Genomic DNA, 20,959 nt, shown 5'->3' with positions numbered 1-20,959 from the left:
TAGTAAACGTTTGCGAAATTCACTTGACTTCTTAGCAACAGTAAATCCTGAGGTAATAAAGAGCATCAAAACGGATGCAGCGATTAGTGAACACAGGTCTTAACCGATACTGAGTACTGTAACTTCCAAATCCTGCAACCTAAACGAAAAGTGTAGCTGTTAAAAAAAGCAGATAAAAATTCATTTCACGCCTACCCGAGAGACAATCGGCACTCCTTCCAAGTTAACAACGTATCGGTAAGTGTACACGAGATGTGGCTTAAATTCAAAGATGCAGCATCGACAGAAATTGAGAGATCTGTACCACGCCAAATTCAAACGAACGCAAAATCTCCAAGATTGGCAATCTTTTATAGAGCTCGAAATTAAGACCGCATTTCAATGCGAGATGCGTATAATAGTTTCCACAACGTAACTTTGTCTCGAAACCTGGCACCAAATCCATAGACATTCTGGTCGTATGTTAAGTATGCTAGCGGCAAGACACAAGCAATCCCCTCTATGCGTGATAGTAATGGAAATATTGTCGATGACAGTGCTGCTAAACCAGAGTTACTAAACACAGCCTTCCGATGGGGAAGAAGACGAAGTGAACATTCCAGAACAGCTGCCAACATGAGTAGCTTAGAAGTAGATATCCTCGAAATAGTGAAGCAACTTACATCACTTAATAAAAGTAAGTCTTCTGGTAAAGACAGTACACCAATTAGGTTCCTTTCAGTGTATACTGATACAATATCTCCACACTTAGCAATCATATACAACAGCTCGCTCGACGGAAGATTCGCACTCAGTGATCGGAAAGTTGCACAGGTGACACCAATATTGGAAAAAGGCAGTAGGAGTAACGCACTAAAGACCATATCATTAATGTCGATATGCCGCAGGATTTTGAAACATACATTGTGTTCGAACATTCTGAATTACCTGCAAAGGAACGGTATATTGACACACAGTCAACATGGATTTAGAAAACATCCTTCTTTTGATACAGAACTATATTTTTACTCAGACGAAGTGCTGAGAACTGTTGACACGGAATTCCAAACTGATTCTGTATTTCTAGATTTCGAGAAAGTTTTGACACTGTACCTCCCAAGTAGCCTGCAGTCAAATTGCGTGCTTATGGAATATCGTTCCAGTCGTATGGATGGATTCTTGACTTCCTGTCAGAGAGGACACAGTTCGCAGTAATTGAAGGAAAGTCACAGAGTAAAACAGAAGTGATTTCCGGCGTTCCCCACGGTAGTGTTATAGGCCCTCTGCATAGGAGAAAATTTGCTGAGAAAATTTGAGCAGTCGTCTTAGGTTGTTTGCAGTTGGTGCTGTTATTTATCATCTAGTAAAGTCATCATAAGATCAAAACAAGTTGAAAAACGATTTATAAAACATATTTGTATTGTACAAAATTGGCAGTTGACCCTAAACAGAGAAAAGTGTGAGGTCAGTCACACGAGCGCTAAAAGGAATCTGTTAAACTACGGTGACATGGTAAATCAGTCAAATATAAAGGCCGCATATTCGATTAAATACCTAGGTACTACAATTACGAACAATTTAAACAGGAAAGCACACAAACAGAATGTTGTGGGGAAGTCGAACCAAAGACTCTATGTTATGGGCAGAACACTTAGAAGATGGAACGTATCTTCAAAAGAGACTGCCTACAATACGCTTGTCCGTTCTCTTTGGAGTACTGCTGCGCGGTGTGGGATCCTTACCAGACAGGATTAACAGAGTACAATGAGAAAGTCAATGACGAATAGCACGTTTTGTATTAACGAGGAATGGGGGAGAGAATAACATTGACATGATTCAGGGTTTGGAATGGACAGCATTAAAACAAATGTGTTTTTCATTGCGGCTTGATCTTCTCACGAAAATTCAATCACCAACTTCCCCCTCCAACTTGTCAGCCTGCTTAGCTGAATGGTATGGTGCTTGCCTCCCTTGCAGCGGGTCCAGGTTTGATTCTCGGCTGGGTTGGAGATTTTTTCAGCACGTGGACTGAGTGTTGTGTTCTCCTGATCATCATATCATCCTCAACACCGTCACGCAAGTCGCCCAGTGTGGGGTCGACTGAAATAAGATTCGCACTTGGCGGCCAAACTTCACCGTACGGGGCCTCCCGGCCAGCAATGCCATACAATCATTTCATTTTATTCTCCGAATCTGAAAATATTTTTTAACGTCGACTGACATAGGGAGAAACGATCATCATAATGAAATAACAAAAATCAGAGCTCACACGGGAAGATATAGGTGTTGGTTTTTTAAACGCGCTTTTCTAGATTGGATTAGTACAGAATTATTGTGACGGTGGTTCGATGAACCCTTTGCCAGTCACTAATCTATCCATGTGGTAGAAGATGCCACCATAGCTACTGCTTTGTAGTCGCTTATACGCCTTGCATAAAATCAGTCTTGGAATTTTTTGGACGGACAGTATGAGTGTTATTCATTATGGATGGCTTAGAATACACTTAGCTGCGACTAGTCAGCTGTTAAATATTGGCATTTGTATTTTTGTTTACGTAAACTAGTTTTCGAATAATTCAGATGAGGAATACTCCCGTTCTTCACCTGATTTTCTCTCAAAATCTCTCTATCAATAGTCCTCTATGAAACTTCCTGGCAGATTAAAACTATGTGCCCGACCGAGACTCGAACTCAGGACCTTTGCCTTTCGCGGGCAAGTGCTCTACCAACTGAGCTACCGAAGCACGATGCTTCGGTAGCTCAGATGGTAGAGCACTTGCCGGCGAAAGGCAAAGGTCCCGAGTTCGAGTCTCGGTCGGGCACACAGATTTAAGCTGCCAGGAAGTTTCATATCAGCGCACACTCCGCTGCAGAGTGAAAATCTCATTCTGGTAATAGTCCTCTACTTTGTTTTATGTCTATTGTGCGGTATTCTTTGTTACTTTCGGAATTCCTTTACTTCACGAACTGTTCTACTAGGTACATATCTGTCCAGAGAATGGTCAACTATTCTTCTAAACTGGAGCCTCAGTTCCTCTATATGCACATGTTCTGATGTGACAGATCCTTTAATAAAATGTGACATTATTGCTTCTCTATCTATTTTATCGAACTTGTAAATATTTGTACTTGTTTAAGTTGCCCTTGCAAATATTCAGCCAGATATTGATAAGGTTTCAGAGTGGTTCAGAGGGTAGCTTCTTGCTTCAAATATTCAGATCTGTAAAACTGTGTTCTTCAGAAAACAACAAAGCACAGGATTCTACAACAATAATATCACTGAGTCACAATGGAGCTGGTTATCTAAATCGAATATGCTGGTGTAACAGTTTGTATGGATATGAAAGGGAATTGTCACATAGTCTTAGTAGTAGGTAAAATAGGTAGTAGACAGCAATTCATTGGTAGGAAACTAGGGAAATTCAATCAGTCTTCAAAGGAGATGGCATGCAAATCACCCAAGGTGCCAGTTCCAGTATACTTTTCTAGTGTGTGGCACCAAACAGGACTAATAGGGGAAATTGGACTGATGCAGAAATTATCGCACGAATGGTCATAGGCTTGTTCGAACCATGAGATATGATCTCGAAATCGCATCGATATAGGACGCCGTTTCTTCGTCAACCCTCAACGTCTATATACACTCCTGGAAATGGAAACAAGAACACATTGACACCGGTGTGTCAGACCCACCATACTTGCTCCGGACACTGCGAGAGGGCTGTACAAGCAATGATCACACGCACGGCACAGCGGACACACTAGGAACCGCGGTGTTGGCCGTCGAATGGCGCTAGCTGCGCAGCATTTGTGCACCGCCGCCGTCAGTGTCAGTCAGTTTGCCGTGGCATACGGAGCTCCATCGCAGTCTTTAACACTGGTAGCATGCCGCGGCAGCGTGGACGTGAACCGTATGTGCAGTTGACGGACTTTGACCGAGGGCGTATAGTGGGCATGCGGGAGGCCAGGTGGACGTACCGCCGAATTGCTCAACACGTGGGGCATGGGTCTCCACAGTACATCGATGTTGTCGCCAGTGGTTGGCGGAAGGTGCACGTGCCCGTCGACCTGGGACCGGACCGCAGCGACGCACGGATGCACGCCAAGACCGTAGGATCCTACGCAGTGCCGTATGGGACCGCACCGCCACTTCCCAGCAAATTAGGGACACTGTTGCTCCTGGGGTATCGGCGAGGACCATTCGCAACCGTCTCCATGAAGCTGGGCTACGGTCCCGCACACCGTTAGGCCGTCTTCCGCTCACGCCCCAACATTGTGCAGCCCGCCTCCAGTGGTGTCGCGACAGGCGTGAATGGAGGGACGAATGGAGACGTGTCGTCTTCAGCGATGAGAGTCGTTTCTGCCTTGGTGCCAATGATGGTCGTATGCGTCTTGGCCCCGTGCAGGTGAGCGCCACAATCAGGACTGCATACGACCGAGGCATACAGGGCCAACACCCGTCATCATGGTGTGGGGAGCGATCTCCTACACTGGCCGTACACCTCTGGTGATTGTCGAGGGGACACTGAATAGTGCACGGTACATCCAAACCGTCATCGAACCCATCGTTGTACCATTCCTAGATCGGCAAGGGAACTTGCTGTTCCAACAGGACAATGCACGTCCGCATGTATCCCGTGCCACCCAACGTGCTCTAGAAGGTATAAGTCAACTACCCTGGCCAGCAAGATCTCCGGATCTGCTCCCCATTGAGCATGTTTGGGACTGGATGAAGCGTCGTCTCACGCGGTCTGCACGTCCAGCACGAACGCTGGTCCAACTGAGGCGCCAGGTGGAAGTGGCATGACAAACCGTTCCACAGGACTACATCCAGCATCTCTATGATCGTCTCCATGGGAGAATAGCAGCCTGCATTGCTGCGAAAGGTGGATATACACTGTACTAGTGCCGACATTGTGCATGCTCTGTTGCCTGTGTCTATGTGCCTGTGGTCCTGTCAGTGTGATCATGTGATGTATCTGACCCCAGGAATGTGTCAATAAAGTTTCCCCTTCCTGGGACAATGAATTCACGGTGTTCTTATTTCAATTTCCAGGAGTGTAGATTATCTTTGATGGTAGTTTCTCTCTATCGGTATAGCGACCTTTGACAGCTATTCCATATATCTTTGCCAACACCACGTATGTTACGGAACGGATAACAGAGGGCTACCTAGACTACTTTATTTTAAACTAATTATTTACTACAATGTATATTTTTTGACGAATAGATATTTCTTAGTAATTTTACGATGTATTTTACCTATAACTCTTCTTCAGATCTTAGTAATATAAACTATTGTAATACATTTCATTCTAATAGTGCACATTGTACTTTTGATTGGTCGACACTGATGTCATACACAGGACGGTGAGTGGGACCAGTGCTATTTAAGGCCACTCCCTACCTATCCATTTATCAGTTAGCAGTCAGTCAGCGTCTTGGATCGTCGCAACCTGCCCCATAGAAGTACACCTGCCGTTCTTGGTATATATAGTTAGTAATCATACTTCAGTGTATACACGTTACTGTGAGGATCGCTGTATCCGTACGTGTGTTATTTCAGAGTTTGAAGATGATCCTTAAGGACTGAAACCAGTCACTCTGATTTGCAATCAAGACTGTTTTTTAATTATCAATCACGAAGTTGCTGAAAGAACAGAACTGGCAGACGCTTGAAGGTAGGCGCAGCGCTTGAAAACTTACTTCATAAGCTTCTAGAAAAAACTTTAAGTGATGAATCTAGGACTATCTTACAACCTTCTACTTATTGTTCCCATATGGTTCGTGAATACGAGGTTAGATATCTTACCGGAAACACAGAGGTTTTAATTAATCAATTTTACGATGTTATATACACTACTGGACATTAAAGTTGCTCCCCCCACAGAAATGCAGATGACAAACGGGTATTCATTGGACAAATATGTTATACTAAACTGACATGTGATTACATTTTCACGTAATTTGGGTGCATAGATCCTGAGAAATCAGTACCCAGAACAACCATCTCTGGCCGTAATAATAGCCTTGATACGCCTGGACATTGAGTCAAACAAAGATTGGATGGCGTGTACAGGTACAGTCGCCCAGGCAGCTTCAATACGATACGACAATACTGGCGTATTGACATGAGCCAGTTGCTCGGCCACCATTGACCAGACGTTTTCAATTGGTGAGAGATCTGGAGAATGTTCTGGCCAGGGCAGCAGTCGAACATTTTCTGTATCCAGAAAGGCCCGTACAGGACCTGCAACATGCGGTCGTGCATTATCCTCCTGAAATGTAGGGTTTCGCAGGGACAGAAAGAAGGGTAGAGCCACGGGTCGTAACACATCTGAAATGTAACATACATTGTTCAAAGTGCGGTCAATGCGAACGAGAGGTGACCGAGACGTGTAACCAAAGGCACCCCATACCATCACGCCGGGTGATACGGCAGTATGGGGATGACGAATACACGCTTCCAATGTGCGTTCACCGGCATGCCGCCAAACAAGGATGCGACCATTATGATGCTGTAAACAGAGTCTGAATTCATCCGAAAAAATTACGTTTTGCCATTCGTGCACCCAGGTTCGTCGTTGAGTACACCATCGCAGGCGCTCCTGTCTGTGATGTACCGTCAAGGGTAACAGCAGCCATGGTCTCCGAGCTGATCATACATGTTGTTGGAAACGTCGCCTAACTGTTCGTGCAGATGGTTGTTGCCTTGCAAACGTCCCCATCTGTTGACTCACGGATCGAGACGTGGCTGCACGATCCGTTACAGCCATGCGGATAAGATGCCTTTCATCTCGACTGCTAGTGATACGAGGCCGTTGGGATCCAGCACGGCATTCCGTATTACCTTCCTGAACCCACCGATTCCATATTCTGCTAACAGTCATTGGATCTGGAGCAACGCGAGCAGCAATGACGCGATACGATAAACCGCAATCGCGATAGACTACAATCCGACCTTTATCAAAGTCGGAAACGTGATGGTACGTATTTCTCCCTCTTACACGAGGCATCACAACAACGTTTCACCAGGCAACGCCGGTCAACTGCTGTTTACATATGAGAAATCGGTTGGAAACTTTCCTCATGTCAGCACGTTGTAGGTGTCGCCACCGGCGCCAACCTTGTGTGAATGCTCTGAAAACCTAATCGTTTGCATATAACAGTATCTTCTTCCTGTCGGTTAAATTTGGCGTCTGTGGCACGTCATCTTCGTGGTGTAGCAATTTTAATGGCCAGTAGTGTATGTATACGAAATGAGAGAAAGGCTGAATAATTGGTACACTGAGACTTAGTTACTCCCATACACTTAACTGTAGCTTGGGGAGTGTAGATATAGATGTTTATGCAGAAGATGAACCTGAAAAGATTCTAAAGCTAGTTTATGGACATAAATAAATGCTTAAAAAGTTAGATTGTAGGCTCTTTGCTTTGAAGTCACTACAAACGTTTTAATAACTAACTGAATTCACGGGGAAGAATCGAAGTACGAAAAGGTAGTGCGACTCACCGACGACGTTGAGGTGCACGAAGTGGCTCATGTGCGGCGTGGTGGACACCTGGCACTCGTAGACGCCGGCGTCGCGGTGCTGCGGGTACTTGAGCTGCAGCGTCCAGTCGTTGCTAAGCGGCTGGTTGATGGCGCGGAAGCGCTGGTCGTTGGTGTACGTGTACCTGCCCACCGTCAGCAGGTGCACGTCCCGATGCCGCACCCACGACACCTGCCCAACAGGTAAAGACAGGTATGACACATCGGCATCCACCAGTCGCTGATGGCGCAGAAGCACTAGTAATTGCTGGAGGTGTCCCTCCTCAGAACGAGAGCGTCCCATTGCTGCCCTCACTCAACTGAGACTGCCACAAGCCCACAAGGGCTTGCAAATGTACACAGGGTCTTTCAGAAAGATTCATCCAGTTCATACATGAATCAAAAGACAAAACGACGAGAGGGCAGTTTTAATTTTCGAAAAGGACCACAAAGTTATTGAGACGCTACTGTCACATACGGCTTAGAGATATTGTTTAATTTTTCTACAACTATTCCATGGTTATTTCATTGAGAGTATTGGATTTGTGTGCTTGAGAGGAGTTCTTAGCATTTCGTCAAAATGGTTCAAATGGCTCGAAGCACTATGGGACTTAACATTTGAGGTCATCAGTCCCCTAGACTTAGAACTAGAAATAGGAAGTGCAGGGAAGCTAACCGAAATGGCTAAATGAAAAATGTGAAGAAATCGAAAAAGAAATGATTGTCGAAGGACTGAGGCAGCATACAGGAAACTCTAGACAATCTTCGGTGAAATTAAGAGCAAAGGTCATAACATTAAGAGTTCAATGGCAAATGTACTGTTAAGTACAGAGGAGAGAGCGGATAGGTGGAAAGAGTATATTGAGGGCCTCCATCATGTGGAGGACTTATCTGATGACGTGATAGGAGAAGAAACAGGGGTCGATATAGGAGAGATAGGGAATCCAATACAGGCGTCAGAATTTAGAATAGCTTTGGAACATTTAAAATCAAATAAGGCAGAATGGATGGCTAACATTCTTCCACAATACCTACAACCGTCGGGGGAACCGTATAGAATGTATGAATCTGGCGATATACCATCTAAATTTCGGATAAACACGGTACACACAATTACAAAGATTGCAATGGCTGATAAGTGCGAGAATTATCAGTTTAATGGTTTGTTCATCGAACTTGTTGGCAGGAATAATATACAGAAGAATGGAAAAGAAAACTGAGGATCTGTTAGATTACGATCAATTTGGCATTCGCAAAAGTAAATGTGCCAGATATGCAGTTCTGACTTTGCGGTTGATAATGGAAAGAAGACAGAAGAAAAACTAAGAGAAGTCCATAGGATTTATCGACCAGGAAAAAGCGTTCGGCAATGTGAAAGGGTGCAAGATGTTCGAAATCCTGAAAAAAATGGGGCTGAGCTGTAGGAAAAGACAGGTGATATGAAAATGTACACGAACCACGAGGGAACAATAATAGCGGAAGACCAAGAACGAAGTGCTCGGATTACGAAGTGTCTCTTCGCTCCAGCTGTTCAATCTGTGCGACGAAGCAATGACGGGAATAAAAGAATGATTCGTCAATGGGATTAAGTTGAGAGGGTGTCAATGTTGACATGTGCTGATGATATTTCTATCCCACTTTGAAAATGAAGAAAAATTACAAGATCTACTGAATGGAATGAACCGTCTAGTCAGTATAGATTGTGGATTGAGAGTGATTCGAAGAAATGCAAAACTAATGAGAAGCTCCAGAAATTAGGACAGAGAATTTAACATCGGAATTAGGGATCACGAAGTAGACAAGGTTAAGTAATTCTGCTACCTAGGCAGAAAAATAACCCACGATCGGCAGTGCAATGAGGTCATAAGAAGGAGGCATACAGTGACAAAGAGGATATTCTTGACCAAGAAAAGCCTACTAGCACCAAGCTTAGGTCTTAATTTGAGGAAGAAATTTCTGAGGATCTACGTTTGTGGTACAGCATTGTATGTTAATGAAATATGTCCTGTGCGAGAAGCGAAACAAGAAGATCGAAGCATTCTAGATGTGGTGCTACAGAAAATTGTTGAAAATTAGATGGACTGATAAGGCATGCAATGAGGAAGCTCACTGCAGAATAGGCGAGAAAAGGAATAGATGGGAAACGCTGACTACAAGAAGGGACAGGATGATGAGATCAGGGAATAACTGCCATGTTACTAGAGGGAACTGTAGGGAGTGAAGACCATAGACTATGTCAGAGATTGGAATTAATTTATTTACCTGAGTCTAAAGTACACTAAAGTGCAATATGATAAAAACCAAAATCTACGATTAAGTACTGAGAATTTAGTACTTCGTGATTCCAATGTTCAAAGACCAGAACGGCACGGTTATTCGCTGCAAACAAGTCCTTCCTGTCACGAGGTTCGCTGAGGTTACTGCAAACCAACTTGTGGTCAGGAATCTTGTCTCGCATTACGTTCACGACATTCATCACTACTGATGCCCTTCAAATTAGTCTTGCTCCTTGTCAAACATGAAATCGTGGTTAATGAAGGAAGGGATCGTAATGAGCACGTGGGTTTACGAACGAGCCCTTACAGGAACACCAGTGAAAGATATTATGCACTGAATAAAACGTTCTCGGTTTTCAAGCCGCGTCAGTTCGAATAAAATCCTCAAGCTTTTCATGAACATCGAAAGCTTGAGGATTTTATTCGAATTGACGATGGCGGAGATGGTCATCGAAGGCTCGAATATTTTATTCGAATTGAGACGGCTTGAAAACCGAGAACTTTTTATTCGTGTATGCACTCGCGAAAGACTCCAAGGACAGATAAGGCTTCAGAAACCTACCCATCAAACCCAACAATTCTTGAGTGCAAGTGACTGCATAAAAAATAAGGTCCTCTCCGGATGACCACAAATACGTCTGGAAATTTGTGTGGATGCTGCAGCGTCTGTCGAACGTTCGCCAATGCAGTCCATTCGTAAGCAGTTACAGGATTTATGAGTTCCATACCCGACATTACAAAAAGCTTTAAATGCTTTCCAACATGTGGACGAATGCTCGATTTCCTTACAACTCTTCCTTCAAGAAGGAGAATATTTTTCTCGGGTGAGTATGCAGTAAACCGCAGTGCAAAAACCAATAAAAATTTAATTCTGAAGTAAAGAAAACCCACGTTATTATGAAGAACTTGAGCACAGCGCACCACGTACCATGGTTTGAGCTGCAATGTCTGCAAACCCACTTGGTACGTCCATGGTTCTTTAACGGAAGTCAACGGGTAACCAACACTGGAATCACTTCCCTAGACCCTCATGCGGTGGATCTCTCTGACGCAGCTTCCGCCATGAACTGTCGTAAGGCAGAACACAAATTTTTTTAGTTTCTGGAAACTATTGCCGCATCAGACGGAAATTCACCCTACGTTCCTAATTTCACTCATATACATGCCTTGTGAAATGAGACAACCTTTTAGAAACACTATATCTTAAAAAAATTGTTGATTTTTAATTTCATTGTTTTTCTATTGTGGACTGGTTACGGTCATCAGGCCCTCATACGCCTAACTGGACAATCTACTTATTTTAAATTACATTGTCTGTAGTGTCTCTCGGAGTGGCCGAGCGGTTCTAGGCGCTACAGTCTGGAACTGCGCTACCGCTACGGACGCAGGTTCGAATCCTGCCTCGGGCATGGATGTGTCATGATGTACGTACAACTTTTATAAATCAGGCAAATACACGACTTCCACTTGATGCTGTTAGCATGAAGTTAAGAAAGAGCAACAAGGACCACTGCTGTGAAAAGTGTTTCATAACACCAGAGACACTACAAAATGGTTAAAATGGCTCTGAGCACTATGGGACTTAACATCTGTGGTCATCAGTCCCCTAGAACTTAAAACTACTTAAATCTAACTAACATAAGGGCATCCCACACATCCATGCCCGAGGCAGGATTCGAACCTGCGACTGTAGCAGTCGCGCGGTTCCAGACTGTAGCGCCTAGAACCGCTCGGCCACTCCGAGAGACACTACAGACAATGTAATTTAAAATAAGTAGATTGTCCAGTTAGGCGTATGAGGGCCTGATGACCGTAACCAGTCCACAATAGAAAAACAATGAAATTAAAAATCAACAATTTTTTTAATGTATCAAATCATCTCGTATCACCTACCAATATTACGTACCAGCGCACCAGTTCAATTACGCCACGACAACGCAAGCGCCAGAAGCACATTAACAATGTACATCTTTAGCTTCTGTATTTCGCAGTGTCCTCAAAGAGTACTCACAAGGAGTATATATCTTTCTCTCACCACGCAAAGACACACACCCATACACACACACACACGCACACACACACACACACACACACACACACACACATACACAGAGAGAGAGAGAGACGCACACACACAAAATCGTTTCATAGGTTGGCAACACTCATAACTTGAACGAAAACAAACGAATAGGCATAAACAGTGTAGCAGTGATTAATGAAAAACAGTTGAGAAAGTCTATTATAAATAATGAAGCGCAGGAAGTAACGCAGAAGTGCAGATGTGAAATCAAGCCTGTCGCCATCAGCCACTGCTAGGAAGAGGAGAAGGTGCAGACTGTGTAAAGGAGCACCCTTAAGTAGCTTACAGATTAACTTCATAAAGGAAACGCTGTTTTTAACCTAACAGAATCAAAAAATATATACAAAAACGTATATATCCAATTTACTGAATGACACAGAAGATGCTTTGTAAATAAAAGCGAACGCTTGTGGTGTAATTCTTTTTAATTACATTGTAGTCAGCTCAAGACAGATAACCTATAACAACAGATATCTCAGTTTATTTTATCCTTTGCAATACTCGTGCAGAGTGGTTGCAAACATAAGGAATAATATCTACACAAAATGTAGAGACGCTTGACAACTGCGCTGAAGTGCTGTAATTATATTCACCAATTTGATGTTACATTGTTCACTTTCCCTTGTGAGATCTAGTAGCATAGAAAAATAGACATGCAATTCTAGAATTTTCCTTAGAACGTCTGGGCACCAGAGTACTTGTTCGTGTCTTTGATTTACGCAGTGAATGGTTTACAATATCTCCGCCTTCGAGACCAATGTCTAGAGTATGCTTTTCCTTTATTTTTTTACTTTCCGGAGACGACGCCGAGCGCGATGGAGAATCACCGAGGGCAGCGTGCGAAAAGTTGCCATCTGGATCGGCAGCCAAAGGAAGGCGCCACGTCATCAGCATTGGAAATCCGAGGATCTGCATAATGGGATCGGAAGAAAAAGTTTTCGCGTAATTAATCCCTCGACTACCCCCATCTGTCTAGATTGTGAACTGACAGCAGGAAGTACCCATTGTTAGTGTAGGGAAGCCTTGTTGCTGCTGAAAGCGACTTAGCCTCTGCATACCGTGTGATGTTATGCAAGGGATTATTCATACACGTTAATGTCCTGAATTAACAAGAGGAGTCAGGAAGTCAATAACGTGATGAATACTACTGGTATGCCGGGTCTGCAGACCTTTAGGCGCTGGTGCGGGCAGTGTGTTGAACATATAGTGCTTTCTGGCAACGTACTGTAAATATAAAAGCACTCTAATCTATGTTGTGTATAGTCGCATTATGTTTAGTAGCGAAAAAAATGAAAAAATCACAAGAAACGTACAGCAAACTTGAAGTTGAGCATCGAGCACTGCCTCGCTCGAGAGCGTGAGATGAATTGCGATGCAGGCACTGGTTTCCTGATACAATGGAAGTGCGACGATCGAAATTAAAGTCTTTGATTTAACTACCCAGGTCGTTTACTCAAATCGTAATATGAGGCGCTCAATTGGCATTGCTGTCGTAAATAGCTTCATACAAAAAACGGAGCCAGGAAATATTCGCTACCTCTCTAGTTCACGCTTTGGATGTAGCTCGCTGCCGGCCGATGTGGCTGAGCGGCTCTAGCCACTTCAGTCTGGAACCGCGCTGCTGCTATATGGTCGCAGGTTCGAATCCTGCCTTGGCCATGGATGTGTGTGATTTTCTTAGGTTAGTTAGGTTTAAGTAGTCCTACGTCTAGGGGACTGATGACCTCAGATGTTACGTCCCATAGTGATTAGAGCAATTTGAACCATTTGGAGCTCATTCGGCGAGTAGAAGTGAATACAGATAGGAAAATCGAGAAAATACTATGAGGAAAGTGCTTACATTTATTTGATTGCAATCTCGGGTACATATATATTACTACTGACAGTGGCCTATTCCGTTAGGAAAGCAGGAAAAACTGAGAAAATGAGTTTCTAGAAGAAACATTGTAATTCTGTCAGAGACAGCAAAGGACTTGGAAGAGCAGTTGAACGGAATGGAAAGTGTCTTGAAAGGAGTGTATAAGATGAACATCAACAAAAGCAAAACAAGGATAATGGAATGTAGTCGAATTAAGACGGGTGATGCTGAGGGAATTAGATCAGGAAATGATACACTTAAAGTAGTAAAGGAGTTTTGCTATTTTGGGAGCAAAATAACTGATTATGATCGAAGTAGAGAGGATATAAAATGTAGACTGGCAATGGCAAGGAAAGCGCTTCTGAAGAAGAGAAATTTGTTATTATCGGGTATTGATTTAAGTGCCAGGAATTCGTTTCTGAAGGTATTTGTATGGCGTGTAGCCATGTATGGAAGTGAAACATGGACGATAAATAGTTTAGACAAGAAGCTTTCGAAATGTGATGCTACAGAAGAATGCTAAAGATTAGGTGGGTGGATCACATGACTAATGATGTATTGGATAGGGTAGAAGAGGAGTTTGTGGCACAACTTGAACAGAAGAAGGGATCGGTTGGTAGGAGATCTTCTGAGGCATCAAGGGATCACCAATTTAGTACTGTAGTACAGCGTTGAGGTTAAAAATTGTAGAGACCAAGAGATGAATACACTAGAAGATTCAGATGGACGTAGGCTGCAGTAGGTACTGGGAGATGAAGAATCTTGCACAGGGTAGAGTAGCATGGAGAGCTGCATCAAACCAGTCTCAACGACTGAAGACGAACACCACAACAACAGAAGAGAATTACTAGATGGACTGACCGAGAAACAAAGGGATAGTTCTACAAGTGATACACTGATAGGCAAAACCTTATAACGAAACTATCTTTCGCATGATGTGTCACAGAAAAGTAACGTAGCTCGATGAAACTTGGACCACACGCAGAAAGAGCTGTTTCCTGCTGTGTAACGTTTGTAGAGATTCCTTGTGGTAGGGCGTTCCATTCATCCACCAGCGCGTTTGAGAATTTCTGGATGATGGTTCGTGCATGTGGGCGTGGTGCCATACACTTCCACAACGCATCCCATACGCGGTAGATGGATTTAAGCGGTGAAACGGACAGACCAATCCATTAGCCGAATGTCCTCTCGTTCCAGGAGCTACCACACCTGCGCTGTTCGATGCGGTCACGCATCGTCAATTATAAAAATGAGTTAATTGACGAATGCACCCCTGAAATGAACCGTTGGGGAGTGCGTACAATGTCATAATAACATGACGGGCGATTGTTCTCTTTTTCCAACTAACAGCTCAGTTCATACATACAATACCAGGGAAAAAAAAGATCTGCACAAGGACTTAAAAGCACTTACTTTAGTTCAAAAAGCGGTCCACTACTCAGGAACATTCATCTTCAATAATTTTCCAGCAAACATAAAAAATGTATACAAGTAAAGATCAGTTTAAAAGGAGCCTGAAAGATTTACTAGTGGCCAAATCCTTCTACTCCATTGACGAATTTTGAATAGAAACAAATGATCTATTATATATATTCATGCTATTAGTATTGTTATTTCAGCTCAAAAAAAAAAAAAAAAGGTTGACGTGTTCCACATCCACGAGGATCTCCTCAGCACGGATCTATGGAACGAAAAATTAATCTAATCTAATCTAATCAAAGAACTTGAGATCAATGTACCGATGCAACATTATGCTCCTACACACCATAGCACTAGCGTCATTGTTCCTGGGTACATTACGTTCTCTCGCCTCTCGTCGTATGAGGATACATCCAGAATCACTTCTTGGACTGAATTTGCTCCTATCCGAGAAGAGAACGTGACATAATTCAGTGCCTCTGCTGTTGGCGTAAAAAGACTTGCACCATTTGCCGACCGAGGTGGCAAGGCGGTTCTAGGCGCTACAACCTGGAACCGCGCGACGGCTACGACCGCAGGTTCGAATCATGCCTCGGGCATGGATGTGTGTCATCTCCTTAGGTTAGTTAGGTTTAAGTAGTCCTATGTTCTAGGGGACTGATGACTTCAGAAGCTGTCCAATAATGCTCAGAGCCATTTTGAACTTGCACCATTTGACCGATCTCCCCAGAAGCGGACACCAGGCCAAACATGTCACATGTACATTTCCTTTCATTCATTTGTTGGTCCCGCCGACCATGAACTGTGCTCTGAAGTGGTTCGTTTCGTGTTACTGGATGAAGTTTCCTGTTCGTCTGTTCCATAAAGCACATAATAAAAGAATCGACTTGAAATCAGGTACAAAAGGGGGAAGTATAGTTGTTACTTGCATCTTCAAATATTGTAAACACCGATTTTTTTACTTTAAATAAAATCAAATTCATAGGTTTACTAGCCTGGATGAAAATTAAATTCAGACCAGAATGGTCAAGTTTGGTTACCGAAGCACTTGGTGACGAATGACCGTGTACAAAGTTAATGTTTTTACAAAGGAGATTATTTTGCAAGAAAATGTATTGCATTTAGAACTAATACTGTTACTTAAAAACAGTCTTGATTGCAAATATTTTTATTCATATGACCGGTTTCGGTTCATTCAGAACCATCTTCAGATCTGATATTTCAGTTACAGGAGTAACCCGTCCAAATCCAGCAGTTTTCACATGCTACGTCACATGCTACGTCACATGATATTTGCAATCAAGACGGTTTTTAAGTAACAGTATAATTTCACTGATTGCTGTTGTCCCATAAGACATTATGTCTGTTTTTGCAAAATTTAGAACTAAGATGGTGGTACGACTTTCTAGTACTAAAATAATTGAAGACAGAGTGCTTATGACACTCGAGCTTTGCGTCACAAAGTAAGTCGTTTTCAGCTTAATTTAAACGGACAGAAATTACTTGTAATATATAATTAAAACTGGAGAACTGAGAAGTTCGACATTTTACAAAATAGTACCAAGTTTGAAACATAATGTCCGATTACTGCCAACAAAAAGGATACAATGAAGGCACATCCAAATCTTGCTGATGCAAGAAAGGTAAAAAAGGAAACAATCTAATGTAGCTTTTTTAATGGAAAAAATAATTAAAACTTCACTGAACTAATATTAGCATCATATAAATATTGTACAAATGTTAATTTTCCGAAGACTTTGCCCTTTTTTATGTACTATTAATAAAAATAGTTTTTACTGTAAATTGAATGTAGTTGCTATAATTCCACAAACACTTTGACTGAAATAACATCAGGGATTATTACGTCTGAGTCACAATCACAATACCACTTAACGTTATTATTAATATTATTATTATTATTATCATGTCGCTCATGGACTATTCAATGGGGCACAGTATTTCACATTATGTGGTTTTATCAAGTGATGTGTTACAGGTTGTAGGCACATATCTAACCAGTTTTTGTTTAACTATGCACTACTGGCTTGCCGCCATTGCTGCTGTCACATGTGGACACTCTCTGTACTAATTTACGCGTCATAATGCACCCAAACCACCAAAAAACTTAATAAACTAATAATGCATTCTCCCAACTTCACCCACAGTTCCTCTTCAGAGCTTCCTCCTTAGGAGGTGACGCCCGTGTCTTTTACTTTCGTAACCGTTATTACTGTCTCACGGTAACTGGTATCAACTGATGTCCAACATCGACATCCTCCAAGATTTGGATTGATTTGGGGGAAAGAGACCGAACAGCGAGGGAAAGTAAGTTGGTCGTGCCCTGTCAAAGGAAGCATCCCGTCATTTGCCTAAAGCGATTTATGGAAATCACGGAAAACCTAAATCAGGATGGCCAGACGCGAGTTTGAACCGTTGTCCTCCCGAATGCGAGTCCTCTGTCATCCTCCAAGAGCAAAGTTATACTTGTTGTTATCACATCTAATGTACACTCCTGGAAATTGAAATAAGAACACCGTGAATTCATTGTCCCAGGAAGGGGAAACATTATTGACACATTCCTGGGGTCGGATACATCACATGATCACACTGACAGAACCACAGGCACATAGACACAGGCAACAGAGCATGCACAATGTCGGCACTAGTACAGTGTATATCCACATTTCGCAGCAATGCAGGCTGCTATTCTCCCATGGAGACGATCGTAGAGATGCTGGATGTAGTCCTGTGGAACGGCTTGCCATGCCATTTCCACCTGGCGCCTCAATTGGACCAGCGTTCGTGCTGGACGTGCAGACCGCGTGAGACGACGCTTCATCCAGTCCCAAACATGCTCAATGGTGGACAGATCTGGAGATCTTGCTGGCCAGGGTAGTTGACTTACACCTTCTAGAGCACGTTGGGTGGCACGGGATACATGCGGACGTGCATTGTCCTGTTGGAACAGCAAGTTCCCTTGCCGGTCTAGGAATGGTAGAACGATGGGTTCGATGACGGTTTGGATGTACCGTGCACTATTCAGTGTCCCCTCCACGATCACCAGAGGTGTACGGCCAGTGTAGGAGATCGCTCCCCACACCATGATGCCGGGTGTTGGCCCTGTGTGCCTCGGTCGTATGCAGTCCTGATTGTGGCGCTCACCTGCACGGCGCCAAACACGCATACGACCATCATCGGCACCAAGGCAGAAGCGACTCTCATCGCTGAAGATGACACGTCTCCATTCGTCCCTCCATTCACGCCTGTCGTGAAACCACTGGAGGCGGGCTGTACGATGTTGGGGCGTGAGCGGAAAACGGCCTAACGGTGTGCGGGACCGTAGCGCAGCTTCATGGACACGGTTGCGAATGGTCCTCGCCGATACCCCAGGAGCAACAGTGTCCCTAATTTGCTGGGAAGTGGCGGTGCGGTCCCATACGGCACTGCGTAGGATCCTACGGTCTTGGCGTGCATCCGTGCGTCGCTGCGGTCCGGTGCCAGGTCGACGGGCACGTGCACCTTCCGCCGACCACTGGCGACAACATCGATGTACTGTGGAGACCTCAGGCCCCACGTGTTGAGCAATTCGGCGGTACGTCCACCCGGCCTCCCGCATGCCCACTATACGCCCTCGCTCAAAGTCCGTCAACTGCACATACAGTTCACGTCCACACTGTCGCGGCATGCTACACGTGTTAAAGAGTGCGATGGAGCTCCGTATGCCACGGCAAACTGGCTGACACTGGCGGCGGCGGTGCACAAATGCTGCGCAGCTAGCGCCATTCGACGGCCAACACCGCGGTTCCTAGTGTGTCCGCTGTGCCGTGCGTGTGATCATTGCTTGTACAGCCCTCTCGCAGTGTCCAGAGCAAGTATGCTGGGTCTGACACACCGGTGTCAATGTGTTCTTTTTTCCATTTCCAGGAGTGTATATCTCTCATGAGTGTGCTTCAGAGACAGCATTTCAATATTGTTCCACAAGCTGTCGTTTCATGCCCTCCACTTCCAAAATCTGAACCATTCCAATCGACCGTTTGGTGCCTAAAATGTCACTAACGAAGGCAAGATGATTGGGAAATATTTGTATCATCGAGCTGAGATTTCCTCTGCGTAAATGTAAACTCCGTCACAGCCCCTGGCTGGCTCATGATTACCGACCGACCGCCGTGCCATCCTTCCCTAACGGTTGGATGTTGCTGCACAGCACCGTCAAGTAGTTCCTCAATTGTCGTCACGAAGCCGAGTGCACTCAGTTCAAGTTCTACCACGAAGGAAGAATCCCTGGCGATACCAGGAAACGAATGTGGATCCAGGGCGTAGCAGTCAGCTACGGAAGCAGACAACATTTTCTCTTCGCCAACAGTAGGGGGAAGAGGTGAACGTTACAGTTTCTTTTATCTCGTCTGTGCGCCATTTTAGTGGTAGTCAATTCTTTCGTATCTGGTCCCAGACCAGTGAGAGGCATGCAGAGGGCCAGAGGCTGGTGTTTCTTCAGATTATCTGAGGCAGCGCCGCCCAGCGACGGCAGGGGTGTGGGATGCGGGGAGGAGGGGCCTAAGTTGAACCCAACTGCCGCGGGGAAAGTTGTCCGGCGCCTGTGCGCCCTCTTCGCTTTAACAGCGGCCCGACACCCATTAGCACAAAGTGCACACCGAGAGCGGGTGGCGGCCACAGTTGCCTGAGCCCGAGTCACTCACGGCCCTGTGCCCGAACCGTCACGGCCGCGCCACTTCAGCAAAATTCCCGACACGTCGTGAGCCTTTAAGTAACCGCATAAACTCTGTTTTTCCTTCCTTGTTTGCCCCAATTTTATAGGCCAATCCGAGCCTGTTCTTTACCGGCCTCAGTCTCGAACCCCGTTCGCGATATTGGTGACTACAGACATCGGTAGCCATTCGAATTTTGCTATTTCCTTCTAGAATTCTTATCTCTGTGTATCGCCTTTATATTTTTTCGACACCATCAGCAACAGAGGTTAGGCTTTAAATCAAGTTCTGCCTCGTAAGTGATAGTGATGTATCTCTCACAAGCAAACATAACTAACTCGACCTGATACTTTAAGGTCAAAAAACACTCTTGTATGGCGTCAGTCGCAGCAGTAAATCCCAAGTCAGCCTCTGGGACATAATTCTAACTGTAAGCAATTATGACTTGAAAAGTACAACTTTCAAACATTCAATAAGTCCTGGTGCTAAGCGATCCACCCAATTGCAGCCGGTTGAAGCCTGAGTGGGATTGGTTGGGTTGATATCTTGCTAGTGTTGTACTTTCTCCTTCAAATATTAGGTCCAGTTGGTGACGTTTCCATATCAGGCGTACCAGTCTTCGTTCTCTAACTAGTTACTATTTCCAGTCTGTTTTTGTCAAGTTGTTTTGTTGAAATTAAGTGGAGGTAGACATAAGGTTTTGTACCAGCACTTAAAAACGAAATTACTTAAGGAGTTTTTGTTTATTTGTAGGTGAAATTCTCGTGCCAGAGTTCCATAGATCGCCCGCTACAAGAGCCAAAAGGAAATGGTTCAAAATGGCTCTGAGCACTATGGGACTTAACATCTGAGGTCATCAGTCCCCTAGAACTTAGAACTACTTAAACGTAACTAACCTAAGGACATCACACACACACATGCCCGAGGCAGGTTTCGAACCTGCACGGTTCCGGACTGAAGCGCCTAGAACCGCTCGACAACCACGGCCGGCAAAACAAAATGGCGCAGACCTTTCTTTGATAATGTGAAGAATCTTGAGCTAATCCTTTTTCAGCATTTCAAGTGAACCAATTAAGTAATAATGCATGTTATGTTGGTGGCAGTGCATAT

General features: G+C 44.2%; 1 protein-coding gene across 1 annotated transcript in view; it reads right to left on the bottom strand.

Moving 5' to 3' along the window:
* The window catches only part of LOC126281704 (zwei Ig domain protein zig-8-like), an 883,147-nt gene that overhangs the window by 163,993 nt on the left and 698,195 nt on the right, over positions 1 to 20,959 (bottom strand). The window contains exon 3 of the mRNA XM_049980878.1: positions 7,493 to 7,703. Coding sequence (XP_049836835.1) covers positions 7,493 to 7,703 — 211 coding nt within the window. The remainder of the gene's footprint in view (positions 1 to 7,492; positions 7,704 to 20,959) is intronic.

Source organism: Schistocerca gregaria, chromosome 7, assembly GCF_023897955.1.
Source record: "Schistocerca gregaria isolate iqSchGreg1 chromosome 7, iqSchGreg1.2, whole genome shotgun sequence".
In the NCBI taxonomy this organism is placed as follows: Eukaryota; Metazoa; Arthropoda; class Insecta; order Orthoptera; family Acrididae; genus Schistocerca; species Schistocerca gregaria.
The sequence above is the reverse complement of the archived record's forward strand: the minus strand, read 5'-3'. Positions and strand labels throughout refer to the sequence as shown.